This window comes from Mauremys mutica, chromosome 10 (assembly GCF_020497125.1).
Source record: "Mauremys mutica isolate MM-2020 ecotype Southern chromosome 10, ASM2049712v1, whole genome shotgun sequence".
Lineage (NCBI taxonomy): Eukaryota > Metazoa > Chordata > Testudines > Geoemydidae > Mauremys > Mauremys mutica.
Window position 1 is genome coordinate 36,571,134 of NC_059081.1, and position 22,464 is coordinate 36,593,597.

The window sequence follows — 22,464 nt, forward strand, 5'->3', positions numbered from 1 at the left end:
TGGTACTTGGAATTACTGGAATTAATGCAATTGTACAGGATTTTAGTACAGTCATAAAATGTCCAACAGCTACACAAATGGCTTTCCTCTCCAATATGAGACAGACTATGGTATACCAAGAAACAATCATATAGATAGGGAGAACAATAAAGATCAAGATCCCCAATGTATTAAAAATATCAAACTTTGGTGCAATCCAAAATAAGGTTAAAACACGATAATATATTTTTATTACTGACTAGCTGGATAATCTCTCTATTTATCCAAAGAGTAACAACAAGTTGATTGAATATTTAAAGTTGTGAATTTAGCATTTGTTCAGGGGTACAAGGCCCAGCCCTGCAGCCCCTGTGATACCTCAGGATCCAGTTTTCAGGGACTGGGAGGCCTAAATTTAGTCTGTGTTGCTGAGATCCAAGAAAAGGAGCACCAGTGAGTGCAGCCAGCACACCAGGTAAGAGGAGCCAGCTTCCAGCTTACCCAGGTGCAAGTTTGATCTTACCGATTTTCAAATACTCCTTCCTGTCCCCAAGATCTGTAGTTTTCTCCATCCTATCCATATGCCATCTCTAAAGCAAAGGGGAGGGCTAAAAGGCAAGGGATTCTTTTACATGGGGCCAAGTTGCAATATTAAGCTTGAGACTTTGCATGCAGAGAGAAATGGCTGCAATTCTGACAACCTCTCACTTCTGCTGTGAGAAAAATGAGGAAAAGAGCTGGGTGACACTGCCTGTTGGAGAAAAAACAGGGAGTGGCAGCTGCATTTGGGGACTGAGTCAGACAGGAATCATACTCCTGGTTGACAGCTATGGAGACTGAAATTGTCTGTTTATATGTAAAGTGGTTATGGCTTCTTTTTTAGCTTCCCAGTCCCAGCCAAAACAAACATGGACTTTGTTTATACAATAGCATTGGAATATCAGTTTCCTTCCTAAAATACTTCAGCGAGTTACATTTTGATAAAGTATCTGAGTAACCTCTTTTAGGTAGGTGATGAGGCTAAAAACCTTCAAGCAGAACTTTTTTGTACTTAGATGTAGGAAATTGGATCATGGAGGGTACAGGGATCCAACCAAGTGGACCAACGTGATGAGGAAGGACAGCAATGCAAGGACCAGGAGTTGAACCCACTAGGTAACCTGGACAAGCTACTCATCTGAACCAATATGTGATGGGTGTGAATGTTCCTTGACTGCTTTGATTCTGACACTGGTGCAGTAATTCAATTCTACATAGTGTTACCAGTACCAAATATACATCATCATGTGAGAGGTAAGCCTCTAATATTTTTTAATGATGTTCCAGTCACAAGTGTCCTTTGTTGTGCTCTTCAACAATTCCTTTATTCTGGTAAAAAGAGGAAGCTACTGGACTCTTGCATCCAATTTTTGAGGAGCCAAGTTGCAGAGAAAAGAGACGTTTCTAGCCAAACATGTTTTGCCAAGTATAATATTTTAGAAGCATTCACCAAAGACCCTAACCACTTTGAGATTCTCCCTTTTCACTAGAAATTGCTTGAAGATATCAGGTGGGATTTTTAAAATCTTTCAGGACTGGTCTAAATTCCTCTCTCTCTTTCCATGAATTCAATGGGAGATTTACTATGGACTTCTGTGGGAGCAGAATTAGGCCAATGCTGAGCCCTTTTGAAAAATCTCATCCATAAATCCTAACTAGCTAATTCAAAAGTCAGTTTTCTATTGAACAAAAATTGGAATTAGCACAAAAGTTATGACTTACTGCTTGGAAAATAACAGCAGGAAAGACAGCCTGGTGAAATTAAAACCTATGTTAAATCAGTAGTTCTGACTTCCAGAGATAATGGAAGGATTTATATCAAAGTGAACTACTGGCTCTCTTGTGCATATATGAAAAGGAAAGCAAAGTCGAGAATGCATTTTGTATAAAAAGATGCAGAAGCACATCCATTTAGCACAAGTTTTAGCAAGAGCATGATTGTAAACTAAGTGTAATTTACCTATAACTACATCGTGACCATCTACCAGGCCTGCAGAAAACAGCTCTTGAGAAACGCCATCTGCCGTGTCTGTTCAAAAGGTGAAATGAATACGTATTAGTGGCCATAAAATAAAAATCAATCCAATGCAATTTAAGAAAACATATTTCAGCTTCAAACACCCAGCTAAGTGTGCTTGAATTCAAAACTGTCTTTATTAGAAAAAGATAAGAAAGGGTACCATAATTTCCCATTGATTATTAGCCCATCATACTCTGCACAGCAAGAAACAAGATAACATTTTGATTCTTCATGAAGCCCATAAAGATCATTCCCTGGCATTGACATCTCTCCCCTATTACCTAACTAGATATTTTATATTGCACTCATCACTGTAATATCTGAGCACCTTACAAGAAAATAAGACGGGGGTTGTTGCTGTGTGATTCTCACTCTCTTCCTCCCACGGCAGAAAAGGTAATCACCTTAAGCTCTCTTGTTGAGCTTGCTTTATTATTGTTATGAAGAAAGAGCTACATTGAAGAGATGGGCCCTTTCATTTGGATTTCAAGGTTGTAATTTTCAAGGTCATTCTGATCAGGCAGTTCCACAGCTGTGGAGTAGACACTAAGAGCACCATCTTCAATTCTCATGTCTTACTCTGTGTACAGCTCCTTCATTCCTGAAGGATGCAATTCTTGTAGAAAGCCAGGGCTAAGGAAGGAGAGAGAGTGTGCCTAAAATAGCCCAATCCCCACTCCTGCAAAGCTTAGACCTACAACCTTGTTCTCAATGTTGTCTGTAAATGGGAGGTCAGATCACTGACCAGAACCCTGGGGTGATGGGATCCTGCCTAATGGTGTTTCTTAGTAGGCAGGCTGCTATATTTTTGATCATTTGGACATTTCCCATGGTTTGTGTACTCATTCCCAGGCTTAGAGAGAGTTGCAGTAATACAGCCTGGAGGTCACAAAAGCCTGAATCATGGTGTCTACCTGTCTGTCAGAACAGGGCACTGTCTCCTGGTCAGCCCTTGTTCTCTTTCTTTTTATCCCAACAATCAGTAAGAAATCCAGGTAGATGAAGATCTGTTTGGAGGATCATCTAGAGGCTGATCTCCTTAATGACTGCCAGTGATAGGGGGTATGTTTGTGTACTTATATTAAAACAAACCATCGCAAAAAGCCCACTATATAAATAAATTAAATTAATAAGAGAGGAGAGCATATAGCCCTATATATCCCATCAACTGCACTATAGGTATATTTTACCCAGAAGAAAACACACACACACACCTTCCTATGTCCAAGAAAAATACATCTATTTTAAGTACACCTCTACCTCGATATAATGCTGTCCTCGGGAGCCAAAAAATTTTACTGCGTTATGGGTGAACCGTGTTATATTGAACTTGCTTTGATCCACCGGAGTGCGCAGCCCCCCCGAGCACTGCTTTACCGTGTTATATTGGGTCGCGTTATATTGGGGTAGAGGTGTAATCATAATTTCCCTTCCAATTTAGATTCCTTTGTAGGCAGCAGCACTCTTAGTATGTATTCAATTTAGAAAACTCTGTTGCTGTGAAATTTGAAGTACGGTTATTGCCCAAATGTTGGCTAAGTGGACAGTATCTTCTTACCCAACCTATCAGCTGTGTGTTTTAACCAATAATACCTGCAAAAATACAGTTTTAGGGCTGCTTACAACTATTAGCAATAGAAAGCAAATACAGCTGGAAAAGTGAGCTGGATTCTAAAGTTCCAATTACAATAATTTAATTATTAGTGATGATACACAAGCCAGAAATACAGCTAACTTTCAGAAAAAGGTGGAGTTTGCAGAATTGGCAAACACTTCTCACTTGTAAAACTGGGCAAATTTTATATGGAAGCCAAAAGAAACTCAAATGTGGACCCCCACAATGCCATTTTCAGAGTACTATTTCAGACTATAACCACACGTGCTTTCAGGGATAACTTACTCTACTTTCTATCAGTTTATTGTTACACCATAAAAATGTACATGCTGTAACTCATGTCACCTTGCAAAGTGACCTTTCTATATACTGTATATTTCACTAGATTAAAAAGTGAAACAAAGTCTATTCTGTATCTATATACTGTACAAGATATAACCTTGTCACTAGAATTTACATATTCTGCACTATTTTTGTTTGGTTTAAATAATGTAATATAAAACCTTTGCATACTAGGAAACACTTCAGAGTGGTAATTTTGTTACTGTTTATGGTTAATATAATTTTGAAATACCCTTTTGAGCACTAAAAGAATTATTTTAATTAAAGGTCGGCTTACCTCTGCCTGGAGTAAACTCAAATCGTATGTCATTAAGTTCCTTTCTAGAGTTCCTGAAAAACATTCAGTGCAAACATTAAAATAAGTTTGAATAAGCTGTGCTTCATTACAAGTGTATTCAACTTTATAAATAAGTTGCTGTTAATATATAAAAAGCATTTCACAGTTTTATGTTCTACTGTTACCCAACTGGAGTATAAAATACAAGCAGACATAAATAAGTGAAAATCCCAGGGAAATTTAACAATACTGGTCTTATAAGGGCAACCAACAGAATTATGTATTTTAAAGTATTTAAAAAAAAAGTGGCATCCGATCCAGTAAAGCAAACTTTTATTATGGGGTTGGGGGGGGGGGAACCCAGCTCCAGTTCTCTAGTACAGGAACAGCTCATACTTTAAAGTTGTTGGGATAATCATTGCTGTAGTATTTCAGTATGGTACTTCAAATTTTCAGTACTTGACATATAAAATCTTAATAAAACTCTGTACAATGAAACAAGAATACGTTGGTGATTGTGGTGGATTATATTTAGATTTTTTTTTAGATTTAAACAAACAATCTTGGCCATACCATTTACAGCCAGAAAATTTCAGGGACCCACACGCTAGAATAAACCCAGAAAATGAATACAAAATAAACATCAGACTCTGTATATAACCCTAATAATGTTAGTTTTCAAGTGAAACAAAAAACATAATACAGCAATGTTTTGAAAGACAAAAGTCTCCCAGCATAAAGTTATATAAATGTATATTTACTATAACATCAGAAGCAAATCATCTCTATACCAACCACCTTCCAGCGAGGACAGAAATACAGAGCAAGAAAAATGGTTTCTTTTGTTTTTCCCCTCCTTGCCTGACAGTTAATGAGAAACAGTACAAAACAAGGAAGTCTTGGGAATTCAAAACTATAAGCAACCCAATAAGAACCCTACTTTTTGGTTTCACGTGCTGGCCGCCACTTCCTGCAGTGCCCATTGGCTGGGAACGGCAAACCGCAGCCACTGGGAGCTGCAGGCAGCTGTGCCTGTGGACGGTCAACGTAAACAAACTGTCCCACGATCCACCAGCGGATTATCCTGACAAGGTGCGTGCGGCCCGCAGGCAACTGGTTGCCCACAACTGCTCTATAATGTTTAATAAAATTGGTTGGAAAACTTTTCAAGATTTCATTGGTAATATACACACCCGAACACTTATTTTATGTAGTTCAAGTACGCCACATAGTCTATTCATTCTTTAGGAACCTACATTCAATATACTTTCTAGAGTAAAACAAGATGTGATTAATTGTAAGTAGTAGTCTTGTCCCATTGAGGTGATATATAGTTTGCAAAATGCCAAATTGGATATAGCTACTGACGGTCAAGTATCAAAGAAACATCTTCAGACTCCAACTTGGCATTTTTAACTGAAAGCACATTATTGTTCCTCTGGGAACCATGACTATACATTTTACATTTGACTTCTGTGTTTAAAGCCATTCTCACAATTTAATGTGATTTGGCATAAGGTGTTACAGTCAGGTATGTTTTCATAGAGACATGATATTTAATCAGATATTCAGTTTAATACAGTGTGCACTTATTATTTAGCACTCACCCTGCAGCAGCACCCACAGTATGCTAGGCTGTCTCTACACATAAAAGAGTCCCGGGACTCAAGAACACACAGTCGGAATAATAGACAACATTCCAGCCAATGGTAGGAGTTGATGCTTGGTATATGTAGGGATATTAAAGAAGGTACTAACAGTGATTCCCTCAAGTGACAGTGGCCCCCCCATAATTTGTCCCCCACACTTTAAAAATCCCACAGTTTCACCAAGTACAAAAATCCCTTCGGTCTTCTGTTAAAACTTGTAAGCTACTGTCTGCAGAAACCATTGACTGTATCTGTCCTGTGAAAGATACTCTCTACATAGTAATAATTTACAAACAAGTTAATTGACTTTGTTCTTAAAGTGAACACTAGGCTACCACCCCTTCTGTGAGCCTTAAGCTGTAATAGATACAATGTAAACAACCGCTATAAGCCATTAAGTGACTTTCACTTCATTGTAACAGCATCGGCTCCTAGGAACAGACCCCCACCCTCTGTGATTAAAGGGCCGGGAGTCTCAAATAAATTAGCACACACTCCAAAAGTGGTGGAGACAGTAAATTAAAATATGGTTAAGATATGGAATGTATGTCGATGAATGCTTGATGTACATGAATGGTTAGGGAGGTGCCAGCCTAGAAAGGGAGTATCCATCGGCCGAAGAATGTGTCAAGTGGACCTCCAGACAACCCCTGGAGGGTAAACTGGGATCCACCCCAACACCTGAAAGGATGAGAAACACAAACTTTGGACAGTGTGGAGCCACCAGGAATGTGCCATCTGCTGATTGAGTCAGCAACAGCAGGATGAAACAGTTCCCATAAACTAACATAGGAATTAATTCCTATAAGAATGGACTCTAAAGACTGAGGATTTTGAGTCTCTGGTTCTGCTGCCAACCTCCAGGAGCATCAGGTGCATCTGACACACTCGGCTCCATCCTCATGACCAAGATACCTGGCCAGTAACTTGGCATGAGCAACTTCTAGGCTGGTAACTATAACACCTATACAGAACTTGAATGAATGTGTGAATGATTTTATACACACACACACACACACACACACACACATGTATAAGGAATAAGTAGTGATAGGAATAAGTAGTTAAACAACGTTGTTTACTTTTATCTTTTGCTTTATTACTATATTTACAATAAATGTGGCATCTTTGCCTTATCCCTCTTAATAAGATCCTGCTGGTTTTTATTCTATTGGTATAACATATAAAGCGTGCAAACTACTTCGGTCCCCGTACTCTCTCTTCTCCACATCCTCTCCTCAGGAATTGCAGTGGGGGAGATTTAGGTTGGATATTAGGAAAAAAACGTTTTCACTAGGAGGGTGGTGAAGCACTGGAATGGGTTACCTAGGGAGATGGTGGAATCTCCTTCCTTAGAGGTTTTTAAGGCCAGGCTTGACAAAGCCCTGGCTGGGATGATTTAGTTGGGATTGGTCCTGCTTTTAGCAGGGGGTTGGACTAGATGACCTCCTGAGGTCCCTTCCAACCCTAATATTCTATGATTCTATGCCAACTAACGTGTTGTCATTGTTAACACAACGTGCACTCCTTCCAACCAGCCCAACCTACAGCATGGATTCAGGTTTAGCATGAGAGAAGATGGTAGCCAGTGGCAAGATACCTTTGTTAATGCAAGTATCTAAAAAGTTAGGGGCCCACATGGTCTGACCTGCCCTTTGCAGTCACTGGATGCTCTCATCTTGGATCACTTTTCCTTCCCTGATCCTGAAGGATTTAGGCATTTGTTGAAAGCTGTATTATAGGTATAGACCATGCATCTTTGAGCTCCATGACTTAGTTTAACCATGGCAAAAATCCACGCACTGTACCCTAGTGGGGAGGGTATACAGTGATCAATATGGTGATATAGCTCCATAAGAAAGCTGCATGTAAGTGCACGTGAGTGAACTGCATCCCTACATACTAGATGAGTGTGTGTTGTGGACAGAAACAGGCTGGCACAGAAACCAACGTTGGGGGTGGGGCAGGGTGGTGATTGCTGGCGGAAGAGGGCAGCGACACAACCCTCAACATGGACCAAGTGGCTAGGAACTGTGACAAAGGAGGTGGGATGCGATTGTGGCTGTTAGTTCAGTTAGAAGAGTGCCTGCATTGCAGGCCTGCACCCTGCCCATAGTGTTGTCACGTTGTCCTCGCTTTGGTCTCTGTGCAAAGCTTGGTTTTCGTCAGGGTGAGGTGAATTTCACCCACAATATGGATTTAACAACAATTTAAATAACTTATTTCTATATACAAGTTCTCTAAATATGTCCAAGCTACTAGTACTTATTGGGGACTAAAACTGGAGGTTAGTTTATAGCTATAAAATATGCTTGAGTGGTCCAAGTGTAAAATAAACTTCTGAATACTATCTGAAATGTGTAAGACATCATTCACCTGTCATTCACCTGCTCCAATAGCTTAGCAAGAGCCAATCCAATTTTTAACACAGCTTTTTAGAAAAAACAAAAAAATTCATTTGGGCGGCTCAATGAAGTTTTCATCTGAGAACAAACTATTCAAGAAATGTAAGAATGCGTGGAAACAGGCTTATAATTAAAGTGCTTCATCAACCATAATTATAGCACTGCTTTAATACAGGAAAGCATAGGCGTTTTCCCCCCATTCTAGCTGTAGCAATGTTTATAAAACTACTTTAATGCAAACAGTTCCTTTTTCCAGTACTTTTTCCACTCAGAGGTTCTTCCCACGAATACGAGATCAGACTGCTTATATAGATGGTATAGAATTCAAGCCTAAAAACTGCTGCCTTCATATATACCAGGAAAAAAGCATTTCAGCCAGTTCAGCATGCAACAAAGCCACTGTATGTTTCCTATACATCCTAAAGAATTTCTTTAAGATTCTACAGGGATTGTGCTGCAAAAATCTCCTTTCCGTTCAGATTTCCAATTTTGGTATTAGTTAATAATTTTCATCATCAATAAAACATTTGTTCATTTGCAAAATAGAAATCATCTCATTTTTGGAAACAGTAAGCGGGCTAAGCCCAGAGACTAACTTAATTGCTGTAGCACACTCTTTTTTCTAATGAATAGCTCAATATACTTGAAAAGCTAACAGCAGTAGAATGTGTTCTTCAGTCCATTATTCTTCTCTTCAGTAAGGGAACTATAAGCAGGTTCAAATTTCAGTGTACCAGGCCATAAAGTCTTACTGTGGGAAACCTAAATCCAACAGACAGACACATTCAGCCATGACTGAGATCTATCATCACTTGCTAGAAACATTATATAGTCAGGAAACAGCAAAACATAACAAACGGATACCTCACCTTACTAGAATGAGCTAGAAGATATTGAAATATTACAAAGCTACATGCAATGTTTATAATGAAAAGTATCCACCTACTGAATATACCAGACACTTGAAAATTATTTCAACTTTGAGTTATCTGGCACTTTATTCTAGCAAAACAGATACCAATAGGAAATTTGGTATAATCTAATAAAAAGACATAGATAATGCAACTATGCAGTTATCTGATTAGTAACATACAGCCTTTTATTAAGCTCATTTGCTTCTGCCATTAAGTCCACATCCATTAATCAGCAGAGAATTATAGTATAAAATGATGTTTCTCTCTGGAAAAACCAGGGAGGCTCTGGCTTTCAAGTATCCTTACCAAGAAAAGAAAAAGCTCTTTCATTCTTTGAGCTTACTTCCAATATCAGATTCACAAAAATATGTGGAATAATTCCTTCAGCAGAGGGCTGACAGTGAACTTCACATTAAACACCCATTCTTGAAAAAGCAAAGTGAGCCAAATGTCTAACATCCCCCTTAAACAGGACATTGTTTCACCAAATGCAGGCGGCATCTCCTGGCACTCGGTATCTGCATACTGCCTTTTGAAGCTAGTGCAACAGGAGCACCAAATCTTTACTCCATGCCTTTATTGGGATGAACAGTAGACTGTCACTCCCTCAGACTTGTAGACAACGCTGAATTGTCCAGGCTATGTGTGTTTTCTCTGGGAAACTGAGAAATCCAAAATGCAGCACTTGGGAACATTATATCAATTTGTACTATTCTGAGGGCTGTGTGTCTAGCAACTGCAGAATAAGTTTTCCCAGCTGGAAAATACAGTATATAACAAGACATTAAAGTATTATATACTATTTGATGCAAGTTACTAATAAGCAACTTTTAAATGCTCCTTCTGACTTTCAGAGCAGCATGTATGCAAAACACATTTTAGCAGTTATAAAAGGGAACTGCATCGTTTCATTGTATGCAGTTTGCTTCCCAGGGAAGTGAAAGGACTGCTATAGTCTGGAGTTTGGGGTTGATGACTTTTTTGGACTGTGGCATTTTACAACAGAAAGACTAAAATTATGACATAACTTTCACTGCACCAAGATACAAGCCACAGGACTCAGGATACCACAAAAATAGCTAAAACGTTTTGTAATGCTTATTGGTCATGCTACATGTAGTTTGAGAGTGCAACTTTCAAAGACAGGATACAATTGTTTCATGATGTGGACTACTCCTTACAGATTCTCTGACGGACCACTTCCCCTCTTCACGGGCAACCCTGAAGAAGAATTTGTGGACAAATGCATCAACAAACCAATGAGATATCTGAGATACATTGATGATACTTTCATCTTCTGGACAGACAACCTAAACTCCCTCAGATTTCCACCATAATCACAACAACCAACATCCATCCATTAAACACTCTCTCAAACGTTTTCACACTAGCATCAGCTTCAGTAATGAAACCCTACAGACAACTATATACAAGAAACCCAGAGATCACCACACCTACCTTTCCAAATCCAGTAATCACCCCAAACTCACCAAGAAATCAGTTATCTACAGCTAGGCACTTCTGTACCACAGAATACACTTTGAGGAGACAGTCCAGGATATATATCTTAAAACATTTAGAGATGAAAAGAGGTCTAGTATGTCATTCAGTCTCTCTCCCTACCAAATGCAGGACTGCCCCCAACAGTACAATTTTAAAAAAACTAGATTGAACATGTTACAAGACATGAGTTTAGGGGCTTCCACCTCTTCCTTTGGACAGCTACAGACAGGGTGCTGTGACAGTTTGTAGAGTGGGGGTGCTGAGAGCCATTGAACCAAACTGTAAACTCTGTATATCAGTGGTCCCCAACCTTTTTCGTCTGGACGAGCCACGGAGGACCGTGATGGCGGACGAGCATCCGCCAAAATGCCGCTGACAAGCGGCAACATCAATAGGCGTTGCCACCGACAAGCAGCGTCATCCAGAGGCGTTGCCGCCGAAATGCCACCGAAAATCACCTCTGGATGACGCCGCTTGTCGGCAGCATTTCAGCGGATGCTCGTCTGCTGGCCAGTACGCGGGCGCACTTAGACACCATGGTGCCAGCAGGCACCGCATTGGGGACCCCTGCTGTATATGATGGAAATCATATCAAACTAGGGATACAACACTTTTAGTTCCAGCACCTATGATATCCCTTATCCCCCTTTTCAGCCTACTGATCCACATGTCATCCCAGTGAGCACCTTCCCCACATGCTACCAAATAGAAATGACTAAATAATTTTCCAAATAATGTAGGGTATGTGTTTATGGTAGAAGTGCTACAGTGGCACAGCTGTAGCATGGCAGATCTGGCATTGTAGTTTAGACACTTACTACAGTGACGGAAGGGGTTTTTCCAGTCGCTGTAGTAAATTCAGCCCCTCAGCACAGGGCATCTGCCATCCTAGCAGTGTCTACAATGGGGCTTAGGATAGCTTAACTAAACTACGTTTCAGTTACAGGCCAGGCCTTAGGCTAATTAAGCCTTTTATGTTCACACATTGTCTGCAAGCAGCTTATAATTTTCTATAGTGCATTTGCTATTTAAAAGTTCTTTTCAGAAGAGTTAACCTTAGAGATTTTTTGCAAGCCCACTTCTAGCATTTGATATGTGAACTGTGTTATCTGGTGTTGGACATACAGATCAGGCTCCAATATTTGTCCCGTGACTGGAGCTGCCAAATTCTTAGAATGTGATTATCATCAGCACAAATACTGGTATTTGAGGATTCACTGTTTGCTGTAAACATTTTCATTATATATATACATACATACACACACACACATATATACACACACACTTTTCAAATTCACTGTTTCTGTGAATTTGTTTGCAGAAATATTCAATGAAAGTGAGCACAAAGCCATAACTATAGCCAATTCCTTTGCTTTTTTATTATTCGAGTGCATAGCCAAGGGAAGTTTGGTGGCATTCTTTCACCCAACACTATTGCTGATTGTCATTATCTTTTATGGAATTCCAGCCAGTTTTCAATCCAGGTGACAGTATTAGTGTTTGAGCTCATTTGAATTAATTTTAGAAACAGGATTTCATGAGACTATCAGATGTTTTATTAAACTCAGAACAATTGCCTGCTGCATTCCCTTCATCCATTGTGCAACAATCAAACAAAGCAAGTATTTTGTTAGGCAAGACCCATTTTCTAGAAATCCACAATGCTTATTGCTTACAGTCCCATTATCCTCTAGACATTTAATGTTTTCTTTAAATTATTTGTCGCATTTTAAGAAGGCCGGATAAAAGCTACACTTGGGTTTCGGGAGTTCAGAGCATCACTTCTTTCTTTTGGTGTAAACTGCCTTTACTTTTCTGGCCTTTAGATATCTCTCCAGGGCTAATTAGTGTAAGTGATACAATAAATTAACTTGTTAATTCCCTTGATACACTTGGACGTAGGTCCTGTGGACTAGCTAATTTGTATGTAGATTTCCCAGGTATTCCTTTCCTTTTTTTTTTTTTAAAAAGCAGTTCCTATTTTGTAAGGTATAGTTACTTTTCATTAGTTAGTTGTTCAAACTGATTCCATGTATTTTTGTTAGATAGAAATGTTAGAAGAAAGGAATTCAGTACCTTAGTCGTTAATTTAATCTCCTTCATTATTTAACAGCTCCTACTTTCTTCTAGTACTACTACTCTCTCTAATATATCTGTGAAACTCTACTCTTTGAAGCAGCAAAGAATCCTGTGGCACCTTATAGACTAATAGACGTCTGTTAGTCTATAAGGTGCCACAGGATTCTTTGCTGCTTCTACAGAACCAGACTAACACGGCTACCCCTCTGATACTCTACTCTTTGAAAAACACACACACACTTTTGCAGTCCCTCGTCATGCTTATTTGGCAGCTATGCTTCTTGCTCCTTCAGAAGCACTGTAGCCTGGGGCACCTTAATTATGGTAGTTTGGGGAGATTTCCCAGCTTTTTTCCTGCAGTAGAGCAGCTTACACTAAAGCACATTAACTGGAGTTAATTTTCCAAAACTGCTTTTTTGATAGCTAATAGGCACATTAGTCACTTCCAGGTGCCAAAGTTCTACAGAGCCACTTTAAATCACCCCTTAGCCCTCACCAAAACATAATGAATGACTATTTAATCATACCACAACATTTTGGCAGGCATCACCCTTGCAATGTGACTTTGGTATTTAAACCCTGCACTTTATGACAGACATTTTTAAATCCTTCACTGATTTTTTGCTTTCATTGTTACCATGTGATGCAGATGTTAAACAGCTAAGGTATCCCACTTTCTGGTTTGATAAGCACTGCGTTTTCATACAGAAACCAAAGCAAGGTGGTTGCCCATTTAGTCACTAGTCTTTCTGAACCTGGCCTTTCCTCTTTTAGAAGATGACCCAAAGGCCAAAATAGAAGTAAGTAAGTAAGTGTGTGTATGTCTCTCTACAAAACAAAAATTCTGCTTTAAAAGCAATGACTGTGGGAAATACAACCACTGAAGCTGCAAAATGAACTTGATTGTTTGGGTGGGGGGGAGCATGAGACATGAAGACAGTATAATTTCATGCACCCACATTTAAAAAACACATTAAGTAGTTTTACAAATAATTACCTAACTATACTCCGGCTATGGTCACGTAACCATGTTCCACAGGCTAGCTACAAAGAATCTACCATTACTGACTACCATATATGGTTGAAGATTAAGATAGGACACTATGTTTTTGCAATTGTAAGTTCAACAGATATTAAATGAGAGTACATCTTTTTATTTTTTATTTGTAAAGTGTCCATCAGCTAGATCTCTAAATGCTGATATGAATGAGACCATAGTGAAATAGGTGTCTGAAAACTAGACAGACTATAGTTCAAATCAAGTTGAGCTAGCCGGGATAGATGACAAGTAGCAAGTCTCCATGGATTTCTTTTTAATATTATACCAAAACCGTTTTTTTTAAATGGAGCAGTAAAGCTACTGAAAACAAATTGTTTTGCTTTTAGCCCACTTTCTAAAGAAAATGGATACAGTGCTTCTTATTTATCAATTTCAACTTAAAAGAAGTTTGTGATTTCATATATTTATTGTTCTGAAATACCAGAATCTGTACAAAATGATATTTTGTACAGATACGGAAGTTTCATATGACTGTTCACTGAATACTCTTCATGAGGAACACAAGCAACACTATTTTCCAAAATGAGACTCCAAGACCTCCCTTTTCTGCCTCCTTCCCAAGAAAGGACAGGTTGACAAGGGGAAAAAAAAAATCAGCTTGTACATCTATTTTGATCTAGCATGAAATGACACGAAAGGTTATTCCAGGGCTACTGCCAGTTTCATGCCTGAAAAAGTTGGTTAGCAGACATGCATACAAAAAACAAATTAAAAAATTAAAAGAAAAAAAGTGGAATTTATGTTCAGCTCAAGATCTGGATGAAATGTTGGTTTTTGTTTTATACAGGCTGGCTCATCCACCCCTATTTTCTCATCTGCCTTAAAATGATCCAGCTTGTCTAAAAGCCATATGCATGCTGTAGATGAAAAACTATTCCAGATAGGAGTATAGCCATATTATCCTGCCTACCTTGTTAAGCTTGAGAAGACAGAAAAGAGTTTCTCTTTCACAGTGGAAGGGGGAAAGAAGTAACCATTATGAATCCACACGACACAGTAAGCTAATGTTTTTTGTTTTAACGGGAAGGGGGAGGGAACACTAAAGTGGGCTTCTAAGAACTAGGCTTGGAACACTTCTACATAAAAGCATGCAACAGGGACGTCTGTATTCATTACCTGTACATCTGTTTTCTGTACTCTAGCTATCTCAGACCACCCTTAACACACAGGGGGATATTCTATATTCAGACAGACAGCAATAGCAAGAAACTAAGCTGTGCTGGTGCCAGAATACTCACTCTCACCCAGCTGCAACCTGGTTTCACTCGGTCTTAACTAAGCCAGACATACACAGGTAGCTGCAGCAGCCCTGACCTGAGGAAGGATTCCCCACACCCACTCTTTGATTTCTCCACATCCTCTCTTCTCTTGGGTCATTTGTCATAATAAAAGCCTCTGTGCACCTTCAGCAACTGAGCAGCCAGGTAGAGGATCAATACCCAATTAAGGGAATCATGAATGAAGAGCAGGACGGCATCTCTCAGGAGATAAGAGAAGCCCTCTCTTCTCTCTTGAATGCTCCACTAGGACAAAAGAGCCAATTTGAGACCCAGCATTCTTGGGTACTAATTATAATGTTGGTCCATGCTCTAGGAGATACTATTAAATCTCCACTCTCTAAAATTAAGAGTTCTAAAGCTCTACAAACGTAGCCCACCCAAAGGAGTCTGGGCAAATAGAACTGAAGATAAAAAAACAAAACAAAACAACAAACCCACCAATTTAATAAACTCCTCTTTATGAACTATTCTTTCTTCTTTGGGGACCACTAGTGAGATTGTTTGCAACTAAGGGTTTGTTTACAGAGGGACAACCTGAAAAATTAATCCAAATTAATTAAAAGGTGTGAATTTGAAATAGTTAAACTGCATTAACAGCATCCATGCCGGGATTTAATCAGAATTAAAGCAGCTTTAATTCAGTTTAGTTTAATTCATTTTGAGAGTGACTTAATTATACCAAATTAAGGACATTTTAATTCTGAATGAGGATGTTCACAAAGGGATTTAACATGGTTTAAGTAATCCACTTCAAATCCAAAGTTTTAGTTAAATCATATTAACTTCCCTGGATGTCCTTGTGCAGACAAGTCCTTAAATCATATATCCCCAGCATCTGGGCATAGAGACAGAGCCTGGATGGCATCATTTGGCAACATGAATCAGCCTTTCACCTTCACTGGTCACTATATCAATGGCTTTGGCCAGGACGGGCAGGGACCGTGTTCCTAGCCTCTGTTTGCCAGAAGCTGGGAATGGGCGACAGGGAATGGATCGCCTGATTACCTGTTCTGTTCTTTCCCTCTGGGGCACCTGGCATTGGCCAGTGTCGAAAGACAGGATACGGGGCTAGATGGACCTTTGATCTGACCCAATATGGCCGTTCTTATAAACAATTGGGGCATGTCACATACACCAATCCCATTCCTACAAAGCAGGGAATTTCCACCATAACCAGAGCCTTGTCTAAGACATATTTATCTAGAATTAACATCAGAAACACTTCTCTAAAAGTTGAAATTTATTTATACCATCACTGATGCCGCCAACTCATTTTTTAAAAAAAACAAAAACAATCCACCCAAAGCACAACAGCCTAAAAAACAAGGAATTACTGTACAATATTTGCACTCACTGCAGTAGCTGCCATAATTAAAAATAAAGGAATACAAAGGACCTCGCTCATTTAGATTTCTCAGAAGGCAGAAGTTTAGATCATAACTACACTGGCTGAATCAGTAATCAGAGCCATAGCTATATGCTGTATATCACAGAGTTGTATTAATCTTTACCCATTTCTAATTTTCATTCTAGTTCACCAGGCGAGATCTCATTTGGCATCCCATTAGTTTTCCCTTCCTGTTTATGCATTTGTGTTTGAAATAGCCGGATAAATAAAATTAAGACAAAAATTAGAATGATTTAGAACCACAGTTCCTTTCAGTGCTTTTCCTGTCAAAGAATTGGTTAACCTTGGCTCATTTCTGCATCCTTGGATGCATTTTTGTATGTTTAATATTAAAAGTTGCAACTCCTTATTAAGCAGTAAACCAGTTAAATATGGTTCCCTTTGTCACCTAACATGTGTGGGGTCAGCTGTATGTACCACAGGTAAGCCTTGCATTTCAAGCAAGTTTCCCCAAGAAAGGAGGGGGGGGGAGAATTTTTTCATCTATCTATCACTGTTCTTCCAATGGGCTGCTTCCATTCCAAGGCTACTATAATGAGTTTACTATCCCTGTGGAAGGTGATTTACTGATACAGTGGCACAAAGTCAATTTTACTGTAAGATATGTTATCAAGGTTTGATTTAATTTTGGTGTTAAAGGAAGCCTTGACAAAATGCTTATATATTTGAATAAAAATAGTACTTTAAAAAAAAAAAAGATCAACTGAAAATGGACTGAAAAATATAGAAAAAAGTATTTTTATCTGTTTCTATTGTGTCTCTATCAAGTTGTTAGAGGACTCTACTGTAGTTACTGCAACTTTAGATACAGATGGTATTTATAAATATCAATATACATAAACTGGAATGAAATATTTTAATGTGTGTATAGCTGTAACTTCACATTTTTGGAGTACTGGGATGATTATTACTATTACTTTAAGAGGGAAAACAGGAGGAATCCTTTGAGGTACCCTGTTTCTACTTTATTTATCCTCATTCTGTGGCCCCATGTCACATTCCAACTGGTGGAGTGGAGTTAGACATGGTGCCCTATGCACCTGCTACAGAATAGTACTTGAAAGTCATGTGCGGTGCTTCATCCTCCCATCATCAGATATGAACATCCAGGCTCCTACCTGGCTGTCTGTCTAGCCCAGCTGACAGAACACTAACATCCTTATTCAGGAAGCACACCAAAGCCCTTGCTTAACTTCACACATGTGCTCTAATGCTTTTGTGAATCAGTGCGTTAATGTTCTTGTATTAAAAATAAGAGATTCTCCACGCATGCAAACTGGTTGGAGAAAAAAAAAAAGTTTCCTGAAAAGTAGCTTCTTGAGGATTCACTCTGTGTGAACGGGACATCTTCCCATTCTGCATTGTTATCCTCTGTTTTTCAGTTACTTTTTGAAAAACAAAACAGAGAGACAGTCCCTCTGAATATGTTTGCTATAATTCCCGGTCATTGTCGAATGCAGGGTCACTCCTGCTTTAACTCAATACAATTTTTGGCATAAACAAATTGGGTGCTGAGGACTTGAGCCTGCTGCCATTGAAGTCAGTGACAAGACTTCCATCAGCTCCAATGGGACCAGGAGCTGGTTCTTTGTAAGTAAATATGGGCCTCATCCAAAGCCCATTGAAAGTACTGGGAGTTTTCCCACCTATTTCAATAGGCTTTGAATCGGGCCATACAGGCATACTTGTAAGTTCCTCTGCCCTACAAACATTAGGTACCTGCTATTCTAGGAGAACAATTGTTTTTAGCCTGCAGTTTTAGGAATCCTCAGAGTCTGAAGGGTTTTTAAAAATGAAAATAGAATATTTAGTACTGGTTTCTGGCACTGGTCCCAGGGCAGACCTTCCTTTCTTCAATATAAATATTCTACTAAGTTTTCTGATCATATATTGCCAAGAGAAAGTATAATCAAGCTAGGCAATCACAGAACGAGAGAGTGGTGTTTTAGAAGCATTCTAGAATACAAGGGCAGAAAACATTTTTCATTTCAGAACAGATATCTCGGAAGTGCCTGAAGGCTGGAGAAAGTGTTTTAATTAATCATGGTGTACATTTTATACCACTGCGCCATAGCTAAAACGAAAATGTACTTTTTCCTCCTTACTGAAGCATGGGCTATTTTTCATGGAGCAAAATGGCAAGTTTTAAGGGGCAATATGAAATGTAATTAAACACATTTTATGGTCTGTACCTACCAAATATACTTTAGAAAGGTACAATAAATAGTTCAGTTCATATCTTAATGAAGCACTTTCATTCACTTCCTACATTGCTGGAGCTTGTTTTTGGACGTTTTTAATTTCTCTATGGATTGTTCCTGCTGCCAGTCATAAGAACATAAGACCAAAGGTCCATCTAGCCCAGTATCTGTCTACCGACAGTGACCAATGCCAGGTGCCCCAGAGGGAGTGAACCTAACAGGCAACAGATCTCTCTCCTGCCATCCATCTCCATCCTCTGACTAACAGAGGCTAGGGACACCATTCTTACCCATCCTGGCTAATAGCCATTTATGGACTTAGCCACCATGAATTTATCCAGTCCCCTTTTAAACATTGTTATAGTCCTAGCCTTCACAACCTCCTCAGGTAAGGAGTTCCACAAGTTGACTGTGTGCTGCGTGAAGAAGAACTTCCTTTTATTTGTTTTAAACCTGCTGCCTATTAATTTCATTTGGTGACCCCTAGTTCTTGTATTATGGGAATAAGTAAATAACTTTTCCTTATCCACTTTCTCAACATCACTCATGATTTTATATACCTCTATCATGTCCCCCCTTAGTCTTCTCTTTTCCAAGCTGAAGAGTCCTAGCCCCTTTAATCTTTCCTCGTATGGGACCCTCTCTAAACACCTAATCATTTTAGTTGCCCTTTTCTGAACCTTTTCTAGTGCTAGAATATCTTTTTTGAGGTGAGGAGACCACATCTGTACACAGTATTCGAGATGTGGGCGTACCATGGATTTATATAAGGGCAATAATATATTCTCAGTCTTATTCTCTATCCCCTTTTTAATGATTCCTAACATCCTGTTTGCTTTTGTGACCACCTCTGCACACTGCGTGGACATCTTCAGAGAACTATCCACGATGACTCCAAGATCTTTTTCCTGACTCGTTGTAGCTAAATTAGCCCCCCATCATGTTGTATGTATAGTTGGGGTTATTTTTTCCCAACGTGCATTACTTTACATTTATCCACATTAAATTTCATTTGCCATTTTGTTGCCCAATCACTTAGTTTTGTGAGAGCCCAATCACTTAGTCTCTATACAAACCTATCTTTTCACACCTGCTGCAAAAGCTACAGCCACTGGAGCTCATTGGATTGCTACCACCATCATTTAATTAATCGGTACAAAGTGTTAGGTAGCCACCAATGGATAACAACTGGAAAACAACTTGCCAGGTGAAGAGCAAATTTAAGACAACCCCTCCACAGCTGACCAACCCCAAGCTAAAATGAAACATCAACATGTTAGGCTTTATAAAAAAGGATTACATCAGTCATAGGTATAAGATGAGAATCATTCCAATGAATGGGGTATAGGGATGAGATTTATGATTTAGCTCATAAATTGCTGAGATTACATTCACTAATGCCTCAAATGCTCATTGGTGTGTGATAAATATACACAGATTTAGGCTGATGATGAGCTGTAATACACTAAAACCAGAGCAGGCCTGCAAAACAGTGTTTGCAATTCCCACTCCCACCTAAACAACCTCAAACCAAATCCTGTCCTTTATCCACCACTTTGCATAGAGACAGCCCCAAATTAGCTGGCTCATTCTAAGGTGTGCGTGCATGTGAGTGAGTGAAAAAAGGCTCCCACTGCACATGTGGAGCCAAGCTGCTTGTTTAACATCAAGGCTATCTTGACAATGAAAAATGCTAGAAATGCACTTTTAGTTCTTAAGGTGCTGCAGGTGGCGGCTCTTAAACCAAAGAGCCTTTACAAGGATGGAGATATGAGTAGCAAGATAGTAAGGAGACAGAATGAGAGAAAAAAAGTCTAATTTTCCTTACTGGTCACTATGTCTTGTTAAGTCATGGACCGGCAAGTTGCAAAATGGACAGTCTGTTTACTTGTTATTTCCTTTCTGGAATGGACAGCTCCATCAGTCTGACCCAGCCTGCATGGATCTCCCTGGGAATTCAGTTCTTTGGCTAGTGAGAGGAGCATAGGCTATGTACCTCGTTACATTGAAAAGCAATATTCAGTTAAAGCTTCACTTATATGCTATCTGCAGATTTCTATATTTCTCTCAGTGTTTGTATCCATTTCTCTACAACATTTTCTTTCCTACAGGACAGCATATAAGGTTTGGTGCGGTTTTTTAGACGTTATTCTTGGAGTGTAGTAACAAAGAAAAGCAATGGTAAAAATACAATTGTAATATTTCCTCAGAACATGTCAGTCTACATGACCTTAGTTTAAAATTTGCTTTAAAAATATTTCATTAGTGAGTTGATGAAGATTATAAAAATCACATCTCCAAAAAATCCTTGCATAGATTTTTAGGTGCACAATCATCTTTAGCCTTAAATGCTTGGATCTTCAGACATATGGTTTTTAAAATAAATTATTCAAAAGACCACCCTTATCTAAAATACACATTTTAATTACTATAGTAAAAAAAAAAAACTTACTTCCAAAGTCTTCCTGTCCTTTCTGTCCATCCATTTCTCCCTTCACCCTCCCCAACTCCCCCACTGAAGGAAGCAACAGCCCTTTGCTTCCAGATAGCTGGACAAAGGGTTTCCCTTTCTTTACTTCTGACTATCTGATGAACTAGTTTTAAGCAAAATTGGTACCTTAGTAAGATATAAAATCCTTTGTTATGCCTAAAATCTTTGGAAACATTTTTAAAAAGTTGGTGAAATTTCATAAACGTGTATTGTTATGGAGATCACACACAGTAAATTAGTGTTCCCTTTTTCTAAAAGCAATGAACATTGTTATGAACACACTAAACCTCTGTGACTGATTAATTTAAAATAATGTCTGTTTCAGTGAGTTAAATATGTAGTAATCTGGAATGATTACTTTATGAAGGCTTTAGAGTATATTTAAAATACTGATTAAGAAAATGTAAAACAAAGAAGAGCTGCATCATGTATTCCATAATATTTAATGTTGTATTCAGCAAGACAGCTGACTCACCCTTACTACAAAGTTTTTGCAAATAAATGTCTGACAAACTTCAGGGCATATCAAAAAACCTGTGACTGACATTTTTTATACCCAAGTTTAGTGCTTTTAATTAGGTACCTTCTGCATGTCCATTCTGCGTGAGGGAGTCTCTGCAAAGGTGGCGGTGGCACCGTTAGTGGGGAGCAGCCGTGCCCCCCGCTCCTCCTGCCCAGGCTGCGGCCTGGCGCCTCCCTGGAGAGCTCCTGCAGGCTGCAGCAGATGCATGCGGGCAGAGGCCCCAGTGCGCCCCCCAGCTCTCCCCTCGCCACGCTCGGGCTCTGCGACCACTGGGCATGTGAGCTGCCGCCGGGGCATGGGGCCCTGAGCCTGCTCCGGGAGGGGCAGCGGCGGCTCACACTCCCGGGAGCCACAGAGCCCGAGCGTGGCGAGGGGGGAATTGGGGGGGCACACGGGGGCCTCTGCCCGCATGCATCTGCTGCAGGAGCCCCCAGAAGGCAGCTCCTCCCTGGCGAGCTGCTGCAGCAGCCCAAGTCCGGCAAAGCCAGTGAGTGGACTCGGGGTGGGAGCTGCCTGGGTGGGGTGGGGAAGGCTCATGGGGGGGCTGTGCACCCTCCAGGGGAGTTCAGGGGGCAGGGATAGGAGAACCTGGTCTGGGGAGCAGCCCTTGGGCACGGCTGGCCCCGGAGTCTATAAAGGCTTATTGGGAGTTGCCCCTCAATGAACCAATGTGCCGGGG

General features: G+C 39.7%; 1 protein-coding gene across 2 annotated transcripts in view; it reads right to left on the bottom strand.

Annotated features, from left to right (window-relative positions):
- Positions 1–22,464, bottom strand: part of STK39 (serine/threonine kinase 39) — a 166,284-nt gene that overhangs the window by 29,841 nt on the left and 113,979 nt on the right. For both annotated transcript variants that reach the window (XM_044978288.1, XM_044978289.1), the window contains exons 15-16: positions 4,273–4,325; positions 1,979–2,047 (exon numbers count right to left, since the gene is read on the bottom strand). In XM_044978288.1, coding sequence (XP_044834223.1) covers positions 1,979–2,047; positions 4,273–4,325 — 122 coding nt within the window. The remainder of the gene's footprint in view (positions 1–1,978; positions 2,048–4,272; positions 4,326–22,464) is intronic.